At 36.3% G+C, this 19,116-nt stretch overlaps 1 protein-coding gene across 4 annotated transcripts in view; it reads left to right on the top strand.

Moving 5' to 3' along the window:
• Positions 1 to 19,116, top strand: part of LOC132094980 (unconventional myosin-XVI-like) — a 250,673-nt gene that overhangs the window by 140,252 nt on the left and 91,305 nt on the right. For all 4 annotated transcript variants that reach the window (XM_059499687.1, XM_059499688.1, XM_059499686.1 and 1 more), the window contains exons 15-21: positions 720 to 837; positions 2,316 to 2,463; positions 3,274 to 3,391; positions 6,084 to 6,201; positions 7,559 to 7,630; positions 9,912 to 10,053; positions 12,244 to 12,316. In XM_059499687.1, coding sequence (XP_059355670.1) covers positions 720 to 837; positions 2,316 to 2,463; positions 3,274 to 3,391; positions 6,084 to 6,201; positions 7,559 to 7,630; positions 9,912 to 10,053; positions 12,244 to 12,316 — 789 coding nt within the window. The remainder of the gene's footprint in view (positions 1 to 719; positions 838 to 2,315; positions 2,464 to 3,273; positions 3,392 to 6,083; positions 6,202 to 7,558; positions 7,631 to 9,911; positions 10,054 to 12,243; positions 12,317 to 19,116) is intronic.

The raw sequence follows: 19,116 nt of genomic DNA, 5'->3' as shown, positions 1-19,116 counted from the left end.
AACATCAGAAAGATCAGGCCCTTTCTAACGGAGTATGCTGCACAACTTCTTGTCCAGGCCCTTGTAATTTCTAGGCTGGACTACTGCAATGCACTTCTGGCTGGACTTCCATCAAGCACAGTCAAACATCTGCAAATGATTCAGAAAGCAGCAGCACAACTGGTTTTCAGTGAACCCAAAAGATTCCATGTTACATCTCTCTTTATCTCTTTGCACTGGCTACCGGGTGCGGCTCGCATCAAGTTTAAGACATTGATGCTTGCATATACAACAGCCATATCCTCAGCACCCGCCTTTCTCTTTATTTATTCCTTCTTTTTCTAGCTTGTACTTATTTGAACAAGGTCTAAATGTTGTATTTTATGTTACAAGCACTTCCTGTGTCTGTTTGCCTCTTTAAGAAGAATCGCTTTAAGTATCCCCAATTTGTAAGTCGCTTTGGATAAAAGCATCTGCAAAATGACTAAATGTAATATATATTACATTTAGTCATTTTGCAGACGTATAAAATAAATGTATAAATATACAAGATTTAGACATTGTTCAAATATATGTATGTGTATGCCTGTGTATATATGTATATACAGTATATATATAAAATGCTGTCTAGGTTGCCTGCTTACTAGGGTACACACTCACTACGGAGAAAGAGTCCAAATGGGAATCTCTGTCACTGTTTTGTAATCACTTCTTCATTCTTAGTTTTGTCATGTTTGCAGGTGAATGTGATCTTGGAAGCTTTCGGTCATGCTGAGACTCAGATGAACTCCTCAGCAAGCCGCTTCATCAACCTGATCTCCCTGCAGTACTGTGAGAAGAGAAAGACTCTACTCAGAGGTAGTTACACTTTGATTATTCATAGTGTTGCTTTAAAGAGCAGGTCATATGGTATTTTAAAGTGTTCTAATATTGTGTTGGAGTCCCCTACAACAGGTTTAAATGTGTCTCAATTTAGAAAACATTGTCATTTTCTCAAAATATACATTTAATATTAGAGTCATTTGCCAATGCCTACTCTGCATTTGCCATTTGCCAATGCCTTCCATAAGCCTACTCTGCTCTGATTGGTCAGCTGGCAAAGCCTGTTGTGATTGGCACAGAGAGCAGTCCTTGAGCCATTTAGCCAGCGCTACCATTTACAAAGCACCTTAACATAAAACAATAATATAGTGCACCAATCCGTTCTTTTAATAATGACAAAATAGAAAAACACGTATGCAAGCGAACCGTGTCCACAGCTAAAGTTTAGCTGCTAAACTGTGAACACTTAAAACAATAATGATGGGTATGTTAGCCGAGTGCTAACGTGGCTAACTGATGAAACAATACAGTTTGTAAACCATAATATGTATACTTTAAAGTTTGAATAATAACATACAAAAGGTGCTCTGTCTTAACTTTTAATTAGAACGCAGAACAGTTGTATCTCCCGCATTATATCTGCCTGTGTAGCAAAATAAATAGCAGTTTCACAATGATTATAAAGTCTGTGTGCTACACTACATTCTTTATTATTAAACAAAGTAATTAGAAAAATACAATAATCGACACATTCTTAGGAAATAGTGGGTTCACAGCGAATTATCAGAACTACTTCAGTAAGACAGTAATATGATTTACCTGGAAACCTAAAGCTGCACTAGGTATAGCCTACATCACATATTAGCATTATTAGCACAAAAATAATGATATTTTGAGCACTGAATGGAAATTTTACACATAACGTATCAATCGTACTACTTAATGGTCATGGTTCGGAGAGTTTGTTAGTCATTGATAAAATGACATGCACAAAACAAAAGGTTTGCACTGTATTTCTGTGGTATCCTTGAGCATAGCGTTCTCAATATGATGTATGTATATGACACACTAATAGCAGAAGTGTTTGTGGGCAGGTCAGACTCTGTTCATATTTCACAGGCAGGCGGAGATTATGCAAATGTGTTACCCAGTGATGTATACCGGTAACAGGCAAAAGATTTGAAAATATGTGGACAAGTTTAAGGCGATTCAGGACCAACACTCGCTTTTGAGAGACAATATCTTTATTTATCATGCACTTTTTTGATTAACAACTTTGCAGATTGTTTCCATTTAAAGATAGCTACATTATAAACTGCAAAAGAGATATTTTTCAAAAACCCATATGACCTGCTCTTTAATATACTGCATGTGTAGAAATAGAGAATGTGCTAATGCATTCATTCTGTCAGGTCTCAGCAGAGGACTTCTGCTCTAGCATCCTTCACCTATAGAGGGAGACATTGCTCTACTTATTCCTCTACAACTCTTCTCTTACTGTGTTTGTGTTTTAGGTCGTCTGTACACTTACATGCTGGAGAAGTCGAGGGTCATCTGCACCCCACCGCATCAGCAGAACTTTAACATCTTCTACTTGATGGCCGAGGGGCTTTCAGCAGAGGAGAAGAGTAATCTATATCTAAACAATGTCCTAGCCCACAGGTAACATGCAATGTTGATAGGCATGTTAAATCATTCTGTAGACCACCTATTTTCAAATACCTCCCTTATAAAGTTATAGCCTGTATTCATAAATAAAAACATATGTACGTGTGTGTTACTTTATTTTGTTTAGTTCACAAACATTAGCATATATATATATATATATATATATATATATATATATAAAAATAAACCTTTCAATTTGCACAAAATAAAATAAAACATAATGGATTTACCAAGCTTAGAAAACCAAAGCAGGTTGTCATTAGTCTTTCAGGGTTTTTTATTTTTTTTATTTTTATATTTATCATATATGATGTACACTGTAGTAAAGGGTACTCTATGGGACATGAACACTATGAGAAAGACATTTTAATTGTCTGGTGATTTATTAAGTTCAGAATTTAATGCATTGAAGTTTCATTGTCAGATTGATGCAGTTTAAGCCTTTAACATCCATCAGGTTTTCCAAAATAGGAAAAAAAAAAAAAAATATTGGATGATGTCAGATGGCAGTTTTAAACTTGTTTTACCCTGAACTCTCTGTGACCCCAAGTGTATTCCGCAAATCTTGCATGGGGTAAATGGAAGGTTGTCATTAAAAATTTAACATTCACCTTTCTTTGACTTGAATTTGTGATTATGTCAGTGACATTTAGAACATCTTAAACTATACTTAGAACTCTTAAAGGCCCAGACCAAATACTCACATCCAGAATCCACTGGCAACGTAAAGTCTAAATCGCATATATCTAATCTTAAATCGCACTAATCATGTCTCTTCTGTGTTTGTCTGTGTTTTGTTTTCAGGTGTATGAACACAGTGGCTCCTGGTGAAACTCCTGCAGTAGCTACAGCGTGTCCTCAGAGCAGAGAGAAGCTCTCGGCCCTTAAACAGGCTCTGCGTGCCCTCGGCCTCAACAGACTGGTACACACATGTTCAATAACACAGGCATTTTCACGCACATACACGACGATGCAACTACACATGCAAACTTAGGTTTTATTTAGTTCTGTGCGAAAGAGTGTGTGAGAGAGAGAAATACAATGAAGTCTAAAAATCAGAGACCACATTGAGAATCTAGGATTTAAAGTTGAGCTTAAACCTGGAAATAAAACAAACAATAACACAAATAAATAAATGTGTAAATGTATATGCATTTCAAGTTTTACAAATTTCAAAACGGTCCAAAATGTTCAAAAATCATGTTTATTTATTTATTTATTTATTTATTTATTTATTTATTATTATCCTGCATTCTAATTAATAACAATCAAACAGCAGTTGGGTTTTTGGATTTAGTAATAATAATAAAAAATAAAATAAAATACAGCTAACTAACACAATAAAAATATAACATACAAAAAAAAAACACGATTTATGAAAATGTATAAAAACGGAGTCATCGTTTTTTGCAAATAAACTATTCATTTATAATTCAAGTTTATGTTTATTTCATTGCAGACAACGCAAATACTTTTTTAAAGCTTTAGTTTTAGATACAGTTAACTATAACATCCCTGATTCAGGCATTAATTTATAGCCTCAGTAGAATCTGAGCAGTCTTGTTTAAAGAAAGCTAAGACGTTCTGGTTTTAAGTGACTCACATGTACAGAGACAGAGAGCTGGTATGCCTGTGGCTTTGGCAGGCGCTTCAGACGTGTTGTTCTGATTTATGTATGTTTACACATTCTAACTCATTACAGTATGTCTCGAGACTATAAAACACACTACCCAGACCTGAGGCCACACTAACCCTTCAACCTGTGTGTGTTATGCTGTTATGGTTAGGTAAAGACTTGAAGAGTATGTATCATATATATATGTTCGCACAAACCCATGCACACCCTTATGGTAATACATGGACATTTTGTTACAGTAGAGGGTGTAATATCAGAGTTAACACTGTGTTCTAAGTCATGCGTTTGTTTGTTTGGTTCAAACACACACATTTGCGCACTCTCACACACCTGACCTCCAGCCAGACACTGTGTTCTAATCCTACCAGGAACCTGTAAATCTGCTTCATTAAAGGAGGATTGTTCTCTCATCCCATCAGTGCAGCATGACCCTCAGTGACCCTCACACACATCAACACAACACACCGTCTCTCAGACTGCCTCATGTGTATCTGTCTCTGGCTCTGCCTTTTACTTTGACTTGGATTCTTTTAGCCTTTTACTTTAAATTATTTCATGTCTGTCTGTGTTAGTGCTGTCAAACAATTAATCTTGATTTATTGCATCCAAAATAAAAGTTTTTATGTAATATATATATATATATATATATATATGTGTGTGTGTGTGTGTATTATACATTTACATGTATATATTTATATAATTTCTATTATATATACATATATTTAGTATTTTAGTATTTAATTTTCTTAAATAAATACATGCTTGTGTGTATTTATAAATACATAATACATACACACAGTACATAAGTATTATGTGAACAAAAACGTTTACTTTGGAGGTGATTAATCGCGATTAATCGTTTGACAGCACTAATATACACACACACTCACACACATATATATAGATATAGATATATACATAGTTAAGTCATATTTTATCCTGTTAATTTAAATAAAGCTGAAATAAAAAAAATGGACATAATAATGCATATATTAATACAAATTTATAAAAATTACAAAAACACATAGTTACTGCAAATTAAACACCAAATTAATTGCAATTAGTTTAATAACTCAAAATGTATGTAATGCTATTATTAAATTATTTTATTAATTTATTAAATTAAAATAAAGAATAAAAGCAAATTCAGCATATTAATAAATACTAATCCATTTGTTTTGTTAATTGAAATTGAGTTGAAATAAAATGTAAGTATTAAATAAAACTAGTATGAAAAAAGAAAAAAAAATAATTTCGCTAGCAAGTAACCAAAATAAAATAAGTACGGAAACAATTTAAACTGTAAAATAAAAACACAAATTACTACAGCTTGGACTAAAAATAAAATGAAAACTGAAATTCTAAATGAATAAGCTATTTCAAAATTTGAAATACTGTTATAGTGTATAAATAAAGACTAAACAGACGAATAGTGATCAAAGTTATTCAAAATGGTTGGATAATAATGGATACTTCTTGCTGCACATTCTACTGATGAGGTGAATTGAGCAAAACATAACTAATTAGAAATATTTTTGTATGTACACCCATGTTATAATTTATTATTATAAAAATAAAAAAATAAAATCTGGTAAAAAAAAATTGATTTTGTTCCTTGTATTTTTGTTTCAGTCACTTATAGTTGCTGTAAGCAATGTTAGATGTTCTGGAACTTTCACCAAACTTATGCATCCCTTTTCTACAACCCATATTCTACAACTAATTTCTATACATAGAAATACAGAATAGAACAGGAGAGCAGCAGCATGTCATCTCAGTGTTGTCAAAATTGGTTAAAATGTAGCAAAATAGCACTCCAAACAAACACAATTAAAATTGAATTTGATTCTGTAACTGTGGACCCAGCCCTCAAATGTATCTGTGCTGAGCTGTGAAATCGACCCTGTTTTTCGCAAGGTTTTCTGCCTTTGTAAGTCTGCAATCCAGCCTGACTCTCAGCACTTTTTTTCTCTCGCAGGAGGTGGAGAATTTGTTTGTGCTCCTCTCTGCGCTGCTGCACTTAGGAGATGTGCGCTTCACCGCCCTGACAGACGCTGACACTGCGTTTGTGTCCGACTTGCAGCTGCTGGATAGAGGTCAGTCGTGCAGCTGCACCACGAGGCCAGCAGAGGCCGATCTGCTCCACCGGGAGGCCTGAAAGATAGACGGGGACTAGAACTGTGTCACACACCATCCTGGGTTGTTTACATCAGTTCTACCGTGGCCTAACAGCAGAATCAGTCAGCACGCAATGGAAAATGCTCTCTGCCACTCTAATAAACACACATAGACACTCTGCCATACCATTTTGTACTAATTGCTCTTTTTAGCCACACACATGCTCAGGGTCACCTGTTTCCTTAAGCCCTGCAGAGCAGCAGGGCGGAACAGAACGGCCACTCACTGCCCTCCACGTTACATAATGACACACATAACACTGAGCCTGGGTAAACAAGTGACGTCAGCATGCGCAAATACACAAACCAATACATTCACATCCGTATGAGGTTCCCGTCGTTGTGGATACGTGAGATCACATATAAACAAGCCCTATAAAACACTAATGGGTACACTCCACCCAAACACACTCGTACACAGAAATGACAGTACACTAGGTACCAAATGCAAACAGTAATATAAGTGCATAATAGGAAGTAAACGGGAGGCCTGGAGTTGAAATGCTGGACTGTGGATGCGTTACAACATGTTATGTTGACTCTGACATCTGATTGGATGAGCCACGTTCAAAGCCGTTGATCAGTGTGCTATTTGTGATTGTAATTATTTATAAGAAACAATATACAGCACCAATAAAATATTTGGGGTCTTTTTTTTTTTTTGACAGAGAGGTTTTTGAATGAAGTCTTGTATAATTGTATAATATTACAAATTTAAATAACAGTTTTCTGTTTGAGTATATTGTAAAATATATTTTCTTCCTGTATTGTACAGCTGTTTTTTCATGAGGCATTACTCTGTTCAAGAAGCAAATATTTTATTATTATATATACACAATATATTTGTGTAAACAGTGATTATGTTTTACAAAATTACTGATTTTTTTTTTTTTTTTCAATGGTAGTGTAATAATCGTGAATGAAAAATACACAGTAAAATATAATTGATTGTTATATCATTTAATTAAAATAAAAGGGAAGAAATTGCTATAATGTGAAGGTAATGCCTGCCATAAATTAAAACCATAAGATAAAGTTAAATAATATCTGTTGGATTCAGTGCATAATTCAGATTTCAAAAGGCATTTATTTATTTATTTTTTTTAAATGGCAGACCAGACGGGGGTGCTTCTGAGCTGATTTTTATTTAAATACGTGCATATTTTATTTTATTTTTTATGACTTCAAATGTGGCTAATCCAATCAGAATTTAGATTTGTAACTGGTTGTAATCATAAAAATGTGTCTGAATTATTATTATTTTTTTCTCCTGTAGTGGCTGGGATGTTGCAGGTGAGCTCTGAGGATCTCGGCTCCGCCCTCACCTCTGATGTGCAGTGTTTCAAAGGTACAACCTTCTGTTTGCACGTACGCCACGTATCAGCATCAATCAACACACTGACCAAATTACTATCAATTAAAGTCATCTTGTGTAGCATAGCACCGTACATGGAGTAAATCTCACTGCCAGGAGGCCTGCTGACACCAATCACTGAGATGTACTGGTCCAGTCACAAAATCATCAATGAAAGCAGCCTCAAGCGTTCGGCTTGGATCATGTTACTGGCGAGTCCAGTTTGGCTCAATTTGACTCAATTGGATAACTGCCTTCTCATTCAAAATACACAGACATAAACACGTAAACAAGTCTAGACTGTGTGCATGTTGTGCCATATATAACAAGTGTGGAGTGTGTATGAATCACATGATGTCTGGATGTTAATCTAACTAGCCGTCGAGGACACACCGACCTATTGCTGAAAATTACAAGCACACTTGTCATTGTCTTGTGTCTCTCTGTTATTTCTTTCTATCTCCCTCCGTCTCCTTCGCTTTGTCATGCAGCCATGCCTCTCTTTTAAAGGGACAGTTGACCCAAAAATCTAAACTTTGTCATCATTTACTGTCTGAAAAAAAAAATATAATATATATATATATATATATATTTTTATATATATAATATATATATATATATATATATATATATATGTTAGCTTTGAATGATGAAAATATCAATATTTTAATGCTATTCAAAATAAGTCCTATCTATTTCCATTCCGATCTTTTTGGTGAATTGATAGGTCTGATTTATAAAAGCAGTCTATTATGATTGGTTCTTAAATCTGCATGATCCGGTTTACGACTCATTGATCTGAAGGGAAGAATAGCAGTGGATAAAACATAATTTTTGCTTTCATCATACTTTCTGAAACTTGAAAACTTAAACCCTTTCAGAATTTTACAAAAAAGAGCAAGCAGTATGGTCCTTCTTCAAGGGAACACAAAAGTCATTTCAGTTAAGTTATACAGCTTTAGGAAGACATGAAGGAGAATCAATGTTATGTTTTAACTTTTGGATGAGCTAGTCTTGTGATGATTTTTTGTTTTGATTATTGTATTTCATAAACAAGTAAACAATTCAGAAAGAACTGTCATTCTTACAATGCCACACTTGTGTAGTGTAATATATGAAGAGGATGAATTAAACTGATGTGCGACAATCACAGGGCCCTGATCGAGGGTCAGACTTTGGCAGTGTGTGCATCTGGATGTTGACGCACTGTGGCCAGCCATGAATGGCATAGCAAAAGTGGTGATTCAGTGTCTGACGTCATCAGGGTCCAGGCGCTGTGTGTGTCCTCCACATTAGCATGTGCTGTGTCCCTTCAGCCAGCACCACCAACAATGGGCCGCTTGTTTTTCAGCCTCCTAGTGCGGCGTATATCAATCAAAATGTGACACACTGTCTCCAGTTTGTTTTGCTCTGTGCCCCTGTTGATTTGAGCAGTCACTTTTTACTGAAAGGATCAACTAGCATTTAGTTGCTGATCCTGCTATGGTTCCTGGTTAATTCTGGTTCAGTGACGGTTTATTGATGGGACAGCTTAACAGCCAGCATGCTCTTTATGGTTGAGCTGGGTGTCCTTGCTAGGTAAAGTAATAATTTACCTCAAAACCTTCTTTTGATGAAATCAATCTAGTATGACTTTCACAGAGTTCTTTAGGAGAGTATTCATTCTGCTCTATCCGTATCCCAAAATGGATTGTGACCATGGCTGCTGAGCTTTAAAAATTCAAAAGCTATTATATAATATTAGAATAATCAAATAGACAGACACATACATGCATGTATACTAGGGATGCAATGATACTACATTTCTCCAATGATACTGATTAGATTCGATATTGATTAATCAAACATCTGCTGATGTGGATAGTAAATCTTTCAATTAATGCTGTAAAGTATACAGAGTACATTACTATAAATATTAGAGGGTCAAATTAACAACACAGCTCAAACTGTTATACTCAGTCTGAAATAAAAACAGACGGTTGTATTCAGCTCAGTTTTGCACAAGGTAATTTTCATAAGAACCTGTCTTCGTGTCAGATTGATTCAAACATGCATGTATAACTAACAGTAATCCAGCTCTCTTCTAGTGTTATTTTATCGGTCTAACAAACTGTGAACACTGAAAATAGCTTTCCTGAGGTAAATGTTAAGCGACATTGTTCACATGCTATTTTACTGACCAGTTATATTAGTGCTACCACTTAAGTTACATCGATCTGTCACACCACAAAGTGACATTTATTGTTTGAATTTTGACATTTGCCTTCTGCTTTAGGTGATGTCATAACAAGGCGCCACACAGTTGAAATGTCCAACCATCACAGAGACCTCTTGGCCAAAGCTTTATACGGACGACTCTTCAGCTTCCTGGTCAATAGCATTAACTTTTACCTCCAGGGTCATGAAGATAGCACGGGGTAAGATGCAGACGTGTGTGAGTGTGAACGTGAGCTTAGATTCATGCTTTTATGTGGACATGTTTCCCTTTGTCTCAGTGTGAATGAGAGACCTGAATGAAGAAGATTGTTATTGGAAGAACCTGGTTCAAACATTGTTCCTTCGTTATTCTGAAGTACATACATCATATGTCAGTGATGGTTACCAGCTATTGATCTGTATGGATTGGGTGTCTCAGCTGCTCACAGAACATATTGGTAGAAACAAGCGCCAAGTCCTTCTCAGAGACCTTCTGTGATGAACATCAGTCAAAACACTGTGAAGTTTTGGAATAGTTTAAATATTGTATGTGAGACATCTGCTGTAGAGCACCTAACGGTAAGTGACAGAGCCAGTAGTGTATGAGCAGGAAGACACACCTCCTTTGCTGTTATTGCATTATGAGAAGGGTATCTCGCGGCTAAAACTGTAATTTCCATGGAACTCCAAGTATGTGTGCATTCACACATAAACAGTCACAGTGACTCATCATTCCACACGATTTCACATGCCTCTCTATCCTCCAAAAAACACATTGTGAGCATATATTCACTTTTACAGACATAAGAATGTGCCCTTTGACCAAACGATTAGAAACTCACAGATTCACTAACGGCTGTATGCAGGACCCCATATATATGGGTATATAATATATAATGTGTGTGTTAACCTGGACCGCAAAACCAGTCTTAAGTCACTGGGGTATATTTGTAGCAATAGTCAAAAATACATTGTATGGGTAAAAATGATCGATTTTTCTTTTATATCAAAAATCTTCAGGCTGTTTAAGTAAAGATCATGTTCCATGAAGATGTTTAGTATATTTCCTAGCATAGATATATATAAACTTAATTTTTGATTAGTAATATGCATTGCAATTTGTTACATTTTAAAAAAATATGAAATAGATTTATTTTGAATTGTTCCACAGTTTTACTGTTTATACCTTATTAAAAAAAAACAAGTTGAGGTTTTAGAAATTTACAGAAATTTCCAAGAAACTCTAATTATGTTTGTATTCACACATGAACAGTCCCAGTGACTCATCATTCAACATGATTTCACATGCCTTCAAAAAAAAAAAAAAAACATAAGAATGTGCCCTTTGACAAACAATTAGAAACTCGCAGCTCCTTGAATGTAAATTTTCACAATATTGCTGTTTTTACTGCAATATTGATATGTAATCTGACTAACTCCAAACGTTTGAATGGCTGTGTGCATATACTTGATACATTCGTAATGCACGTATCATAATATTTTGGCAATTCATAAAAACTTATAGCTCTCATCAGGTCCTAAAAGAGTAGTTCACCTTCAGTTGCTGGTCCCTTTCGACTTAGTGCCTTGACAAAGTGTTTTTCTCTCATACTGTGGAAGTCAGTGGGGACCTGCAACTGAAAGTGGATTAACTAAGCTTTAATTTTGAGCACTAACTATATGGATTCAACTAAAGGAATAAGAAGACATCCACACAATCAAAACCATTGTCATCTGTTTACAAAAGGTTTACTGTTGTAAAGAAATGAAGGTCTGATGTGTGATCAATAACTGGCCAAAGCAGGCTTGACCTGTGTCCTGGTCAGCAGTTCAATGCAATAGGCTAATGTTTATTGATGTGTAAATGAGAATGTTTATTACGGGGCTTTGAGGGCATGATCACACCAGCACACACTATTATAAAACACAGTCGCTTATTGAGACTTAAAACTGAGCTTTGGCATATATTGTGTAGTTTTCTGTCATAATTTTGCTTACAAATAATGTGTATTTTTCACTATGAATCTTTTAAGGTGAAATAATTAAAAAGTAAAAAAATATATATAGATATTTTGACAGCTGATTGGACCGTGTTAGAGAATGTTCTGACATGTCAGACAGCTCCAGTGATGTTGGGTGTTACTGTTGTAGACATGGTGTAACAGTGAATTTTGACAGAATTGTCTTGACATAACCTTTTGTTTCTTAGAAATACCTGCATGTAATTTTTTTTTTTCTTGTCAGTGACCTTTAAATATTGTTGTTGTTGTTTTTTCTCTGCTTTTTACACTAGAAAAACTTGAACTTAAGCTATGGTTCAGCACATATTGTTGGCTTCAGATCACTAACCATAGTTTATAGTACTCCTAATCCTCTACAATCCTGAGATATGTTCCTGTCTGTTTTGACAGCGATCCTGCCCTTGAGATAAGCATCCTGGACATCTTTGGCTTCGAGGAATTCCAGCGCAATGGTTATGAACAGGTAAGGGGAGACAGCACAGATATAAAGAGGACAATGATAATTACACTTTTAACATCTGATTGTGACCTTTTGAAAGGGTCTTTCCTATCACTGTAACATCACACTGAGGCTAACATTTATAGACGCCTTTCTAAGTGCAGACTGTTCAGCTTTTCATCTGGCTCTGGAGAACACAAACTGCTCTTCACCTTCTCATTGTGGATTGTGGGCCTCCTAAACCTAGTCTGCTCTGCACTAGGTTTGATGTGGATATGCCACAGAGCCACAGACTTGTGGGAAATTAAGGCATTGTGCTCATGATCCTGTTTCCCGTACAGGGGAAAGCACTGACCTATTCCCCAGTATGTTCCTGCCGAGGGCCATGACTTTTTTAGACTTAACGACACATGGGATGTTCTTACGCTGGGTTTTTCCACCACAAAGGCATTTCATTCTAAGCAGGACAGGTGTTTTTCTGACTCTGCTCATGCTGACTTTATAGCTCTGTTCCAAAACTGAGTGAGCTGGCTGTGTAAACTGTTTTTTTTTTTTTTAAGGCATCATAAATGTGCTTCCGATGTGTAGGCTGTTCTAAAACTTAGCCAAGAATACATTGCATCAAAATAAAACAATTCAAAGCAGCAGACAATAGAGTGCTGCCAGGATGGCATAATTTTGCATGTCAATCCAGACGTTAGCATCCCTATGGTTTCCTCAGCAATTACCCAATAGGATTTTTCCACTGGCTTTTGGATAACTTCTGAAAAGAAGCTTGTGACAAACAGAAGTCTTTCTAAAACACGCTGATTTCTATGAAGCCCCTTCTTTGGGAAAGCTCACTGTGCTCTGATTGGCCAGCTGACCCAGTGCATTGTGATTGGCCGAACTGTGTGTCGGAAACGTAACACTCCTTCACATTAACATAATGCAGTTATAACGACAGTTAATAATGTAGTTGGTTTCACCATATCAGTTCGAGCCCGAGTCACATTTTAAAAATATAGATGACCAAGCCAGTCGATCTGAACCGACTTGAGCAGAATGCATCGGAGTGGTAAGCTGCATTACTATTTTTTTTTACTTAATTTTTTTTCTATACTCTGTTTTAATGGTTAAATTACATTTTTATTCTACAAAAAAATACGTCTAATTAATTGAAATCCTGAAACTTCCAATATTAAACAGCAGTGTATTTTTTTATTTAAATATATGTTTTTTTTTTTACTTATATTTAGATTTTTTTTTTTTTTTTCAAATTCTGTTTTCCATTATTTTACTTTATTCCATTGTAAAGGTTCCAGAAAATATTATTATTATTATTATTATTTTTAAATATTGTGTTGTGTGTTTACATCTTTCTGATAAATAAATTCTGATAAATACTTTTTTCTTCTGTAAAATGTTGCTTTAAATAATGTTTTAATAATAATTTAATCATTAGTAGTAGTACTTTCATTACAATAAATAATATTTCTGTAATGGTTTCTTCAAGTTAAACTGAACTTTTATTTTGACGGGTTGCTGTGAAGACCTTTAAGTTTCTGTTTGTAAATTATATGATGATAGTTTTACTCAAAACAATAGTACAATGCTCACAAGTGACTCTCAGAGCAGCTCTGGAGATTGTTCATGTACTCATATATTGAGGTGGCAGAGACTGAAAACACTGCTTCAGTATGTGTGTAGTAAACGAAGCCACACATCTGCACCATTCATTCACACAGAGACACGCAGATCATGCAGGATTTATATCTAAATGGTATTTCTGCTGCTTAATATTCACTTTCTGTGTCATGTTTTGATTTAAGTGGATGGACTTACTTTTCATTTATTCATCCAAAATTTGGCCAATTACGTGACTTCCAGTGTTACACAGAAAATTAAGTTTTTATGACTGGATTCCACATTTCCGTTCACATTTTCCACATTGTGGAAATCATACATACTCGCAAACTCTGGTTCAGAAGTGCCAAATTATCCTAGCAAAGTTGGCAAGATGACATTTAACATCCCTTGGCATGGGTGGGATATTACTGATGTCGTAGAAATCTGAAAATATCTTATGTTAACCGAAGACCTTATTTCGGGCATTAACCCATTCAATATAACCGTTGACTTCAGGAGGATTCTAAAATTAAATCTGATTCACAGGTTTTAGGATGGATTACTGCAGCACTGTATGTATACTGTCTTTAGATTATAAAAAATACTTAATACTTAATTATCTCTCTGAGTAATAGTTTAAAACTGACTGTTAAAGCAGCTTTTAGTACTAACGTATGAGGTTTCATTTCAATTGGGATACCTCCTTAGAAGACAGTCCAAATTGCAGTTTTCTAGGTTTTTGTACAAAACTCATATGTTTGACTCCAGATTAGAACTGAAGATCTTTGTCTGGACCCGACGGGCTCGCGGGCTCGGGCCTGGCTCAGGCTTGTGCTCCGGTTTGGGAGGTAAATGAGCGGTCATGTGATGTGTTTCGATTAGCGCGAGAAAGATGAGAAAATGGATGCTGAGTAAGTGTAACGGAGGCTTGCCTCTGGCGATTACGTTTTGGTTGCACCAGCAACTAAAGCAAAGTCTGAAGTGTGGAAAAGTTCCATGTTTATAATGAGAATAATGAGTGAATAATGACGCACCATCAGTGAGCGTAGGAACACGCTGAAGCCACTTACAGTGGATGCAATCATTTTCATCCACAAAAACATGTAGGCTTAGCCTAATCTCTGTGAGTAAAGGTTTTTCAAATGATAACTAAATATTCATTGAGTCTTAAATGCATAATGTGGACAGAGTATTTAAGCTAATGTTGGCATTGTTCGTTTATTAAAATGTCAGCTGCTAGTGGCGAAGCAAATCCAGCGAAGCCTTTATCATTTCTTTATTGCCAAATTAATTTTTTCTTAATTTGTTAAAAAAAACTTGTTTTTATTGGTGCGTTGGTCTATTTATAGGCTAAATGAGCCTATGCCTATTTAGAGTGCTGATATGTTAAGATGTTACAGAGTACTTATTTTATTTCTTTATTCCAACTTCCAAGTGGCCTAGTCTACGTTAGTTATGAATAAATTGTTAAAACATGTATAAATGACTCATTCTTGACACAAAGAAAAAGAGATGTGTGTGCGCACATTTGAATAATGTCGGGCTGTAAACGGGTTCGGGCTTTTAAAAAGCTGTCAATCAAAATGTACTTGTCGGGCTCGGGTCCTGTCGGGCCTAACTTTTAAGGCCCGATTACAGCTCTACTCCAGATACACCCCAGAGAGGTTGGCTGAGGCTAAACTGGGTGACAATTCAACCTTAAGTTGTTGTGAAAGCATTAGTGCATTCTTCAGAGTAGCCTGGAGCCAGAGCAAGATGTATAGCTGAACCACGTACATTATATACATTAATATCCCCCCCAACCCTCCCAAAGTCTGAAGTAGCATGAAATAAAGCAGCTGCTGTCGAGACCCCAAGTTGTGTTATTTTAGTGCTTACGAGAGAGACAAATGTCCGTCTAAAGGCTAAGACGCCACATGTGTGCACCGCCGCCCCCTACCCAGAATCCTCAGTAGCCATATACTGTGCAAGCTTTGTTTTTGTACAGGACTAGATGAGGTTGACATGTTTGTTTGTTTTTTTTTGGGGGGGGGGGGGGGGGGGGGTTTCTCCTCAGATGAACCCTTGGCACCAGACACAAAGATTCTCTGTGCAGAGTCAGGTTTGACCCATGAACCATTAGGCTGGATTTGGCTTAAACCAGCCTGAGTTGATTTGCTGGTTCTGTCTGGTTTTGCTTGATGGCCAGCTGGTCATGACTAGCAAACCAGCGTAGGCCATAACAGCTCCATTTGACCAAAAGCCCACAATCTTATTGGTTCATCAGATTTACGCACAGTGCTGAACAGGCACATTAACAGCACGTCTTTCACATCAAATTTTCAGACTGAACATTCGTCTTGATGTGAACATACCTTTAAACCAGTGTTTATGTTAATAGCCAATAAAAATCCAAGCTGAATATGGCAGACATTTTGTACAAGAATATTTTTAAAGGTCTGTCCCCATCAGTCAAGATGAGGGCCTTTATTTGTGCGTGGACCTGTTCGTTCTGTGGCAGATAGTCATGTGGACAACAAGGTAGGCGGGTGGGAGTGTGTGTCTGTGTCTGTATGTGTGCAATTCCTGGATGTCTTTCTTAACAGTGTTGGATAAGGTGTAAATCAGGATTGGTGCTATAAGAGATAAGTGGATACCCACTGTCCTCTGGGAGATCTCCTTTTGATGGTGTATGAGACTGATTGGGAAATGCTTACGAGATACAGACACACCTTTAATCGACATGTGAAAGAAGATTTACGGTCCTTGACCTTTCAAGGTCACAAGAATGAGAAAAAATAAAATGAATAAAAAATTAGGGGCGAGTGACTAATAACGAAGCTTGAATGAGGTATTTAATGCCCACTTGGGGTGTACCGATGATATTATAAGTATTAAGTATCAAAATCGAGTGTGATTAAAACCTGTAAATCTACAAATAATCTTCAGTAGTTTCTTTAGGGTTTTTCATATATCCAGTTAGAGAAACTAATGAACCACTATTCTGTTTTTTTCCCCATACTAGGGTTGTGACAATAATGGAATTGGCTATAAGTAATTGACAAGAAGGCAATAAATATTTGGTTGACACATTTCAACATAGAAGTTTGCAGTATTGCAGCTTAAAAAAAATGTAAAAGACACTATTTGTACCTACTACTCCTGAGTAAAATCTTACCAGATCAGACGACAGGCGAAAGCGAGATGCTCTGTGTGCACCCATGAAAAGTTAACTTGCCATTTTTGATTGTGGTCTCCAAAAACTCCCATACTCGTGTGCGAAATTTTCTCAGTTGCAAGTAGAGCATGATATGTTAGGGGCGGTTCACACAGAATGTGTTTTCCATTCCAATGCACTGATTTTCCATTGTTTTTCTATGTAAACACTTTAGATGGATGTGAATGACTGTTGTGCTTGCATTTCGCGTCTTTTGCACCATCTCGCACATGAGACGCGCATTTTTAAACCACTGTGTCAAATAAAAGAAAAAAAATAACTTTTCTATGCAGTGCTGCTTACCAATGTCGGTTCCAAAACACTGGACCAATCAGAAGACCCTGGAGCCGGGGCAAGTGTTGCAAGCTTTTGTTTACCGTAGCAAATTTCATTGCAGCTGCTTTATTTTGATGCCAACATGGTGGAGGCAGCACTCATAAGATTTTTCTTTTGCAAATTTAAAATCCAGTGCGATATCTTTTGTTTTTTTGTTTTTTCATGTTAAAATAGTAACTATCTGTTATTTTCTGTTATTTCCACTATTACATCACGTCTCAAAATAGATTCTCACCATTCCTGAGTGCTGCGTCTCACGATTTTAGACACAGAAAAGCATTATGTTTGAACAACAACTTAGACACCCCAATATGCAGAAAATGGTGATTAACATGAAGTTTTTTTTGTTTTTTTTGTATGCTTTTATATAGTTAATTTTTCAAACTCTCCACCTCCCTACACTTATGTGATTTATAAAGACAATGTTGTATCATCTAAGTATTTAAGTGTTGTCTTGCATTGTTGGCTCCAAAAAGTACCACACTTGAAATATTTTCCCCATGGATGAACTTTTTTTTCCTCAGTGCTCTGGAATTCCCCCTCTTTTTTCTCCAAGCTCTTCATCTCAGCTCTGATCTTTTTCTCTCATGATGTGTGCTGAATTGTGTCAGCGCTTGGGCAATCTTCCTTATGACTTCCTGAAGTGCTGTGAAACCTCATGCTGAGAAATTGATGAGGTGCACCCGGCTTTTCTAATATGCTTGTTTTCTTTCCTCTCCATTGCGACCACTGTTGCCGTCTGTACTTCATCCAGTGTGTGTTCCCACATTAAACTCGGAAACCCTTATATTGATTCAAACGTGCTGTATACTTCCTTCCGATGGTCTTAGCTTTTGATCGGCAGTATCAAAACAGCTTCATCATATACTGTATGACCTAAGAGCTTCTGAGAAACCAACAACTAGATGGTGTGAAACTTAATTATTTTGTTTGGGAAAAAGCCATTTACTCTTTCTAGTCCATCAGTAATTGTACATGTTGTCCACATAGAAAGGCTTCTGTGGTCTCTTGTGTAATGTTAAAGAGATAGTTCACCCACAAATTAAAAATTTATGTTTATCTGCTTACCCCCAGGGCATCCAAGATTTAGGTGACTTTGTTTCTTCAGTAGAACACAAACATATATTTTTAACTCAAACCGTTGCAGTCTGTCAGTCATGTAATTGTAAGTGGATGGGAATCATGGCTTTAAGTGCATTACCGCCACCTATCTCTAAAATGGACCACTGACCCTCCTAATTGAGATTGTACATAGAGTGTCAATGGTCCATTTGAGAGATAGGTGGTGACCTGGTAAAGCAAGAAGAAGAAGAAGACTCCTCACGTGCAGGCTGAAGAAGAACTTGCTCAGTACAGTTCAGACATTGCGGTGAAAACCAGAGGTAGAAAACAATTAAAAACATTAGGGTTCCTTGTTTTTAACTTTCAGCTTGGCTGGATTAAGGTGATAAATGATTTAAATGATTCCAGGAACTGCACTGCTACACTGAATTCCTGGAATAAACCTGCTCACTGAAGCATGTGGATTAGTGAGTGAATATGTTGGAGGGGTTAACGTTGAATGCTTAGTCCAGCCATGTTCATTAAAAGGTAATTAACATACATGCCAGCTCTTTGTGTGCAGATAAAGCTGCCTGTCATATAGCTATTGTTTTGGAAAATATGTGAATTGCTGAAACATACC

Source organism: Carassius carassius, chromosome 19 (assembly GCF_963082965.1).
Source record: "Carassius carassius chromosome 19, fCarCar2.1, whole genome shotgun sequence".
In the NCBI taxonomy this organism is placed as follows: domain Eukaryota; kingdom Metazoa; phylum Chordata; class Actinopteri; order Cypriniformes; family Cyprinidae; genus Carassius; species Carassius carassius.
This window is presented reverse-complemented; position numbering and strand designations above follow the sequence as displayed.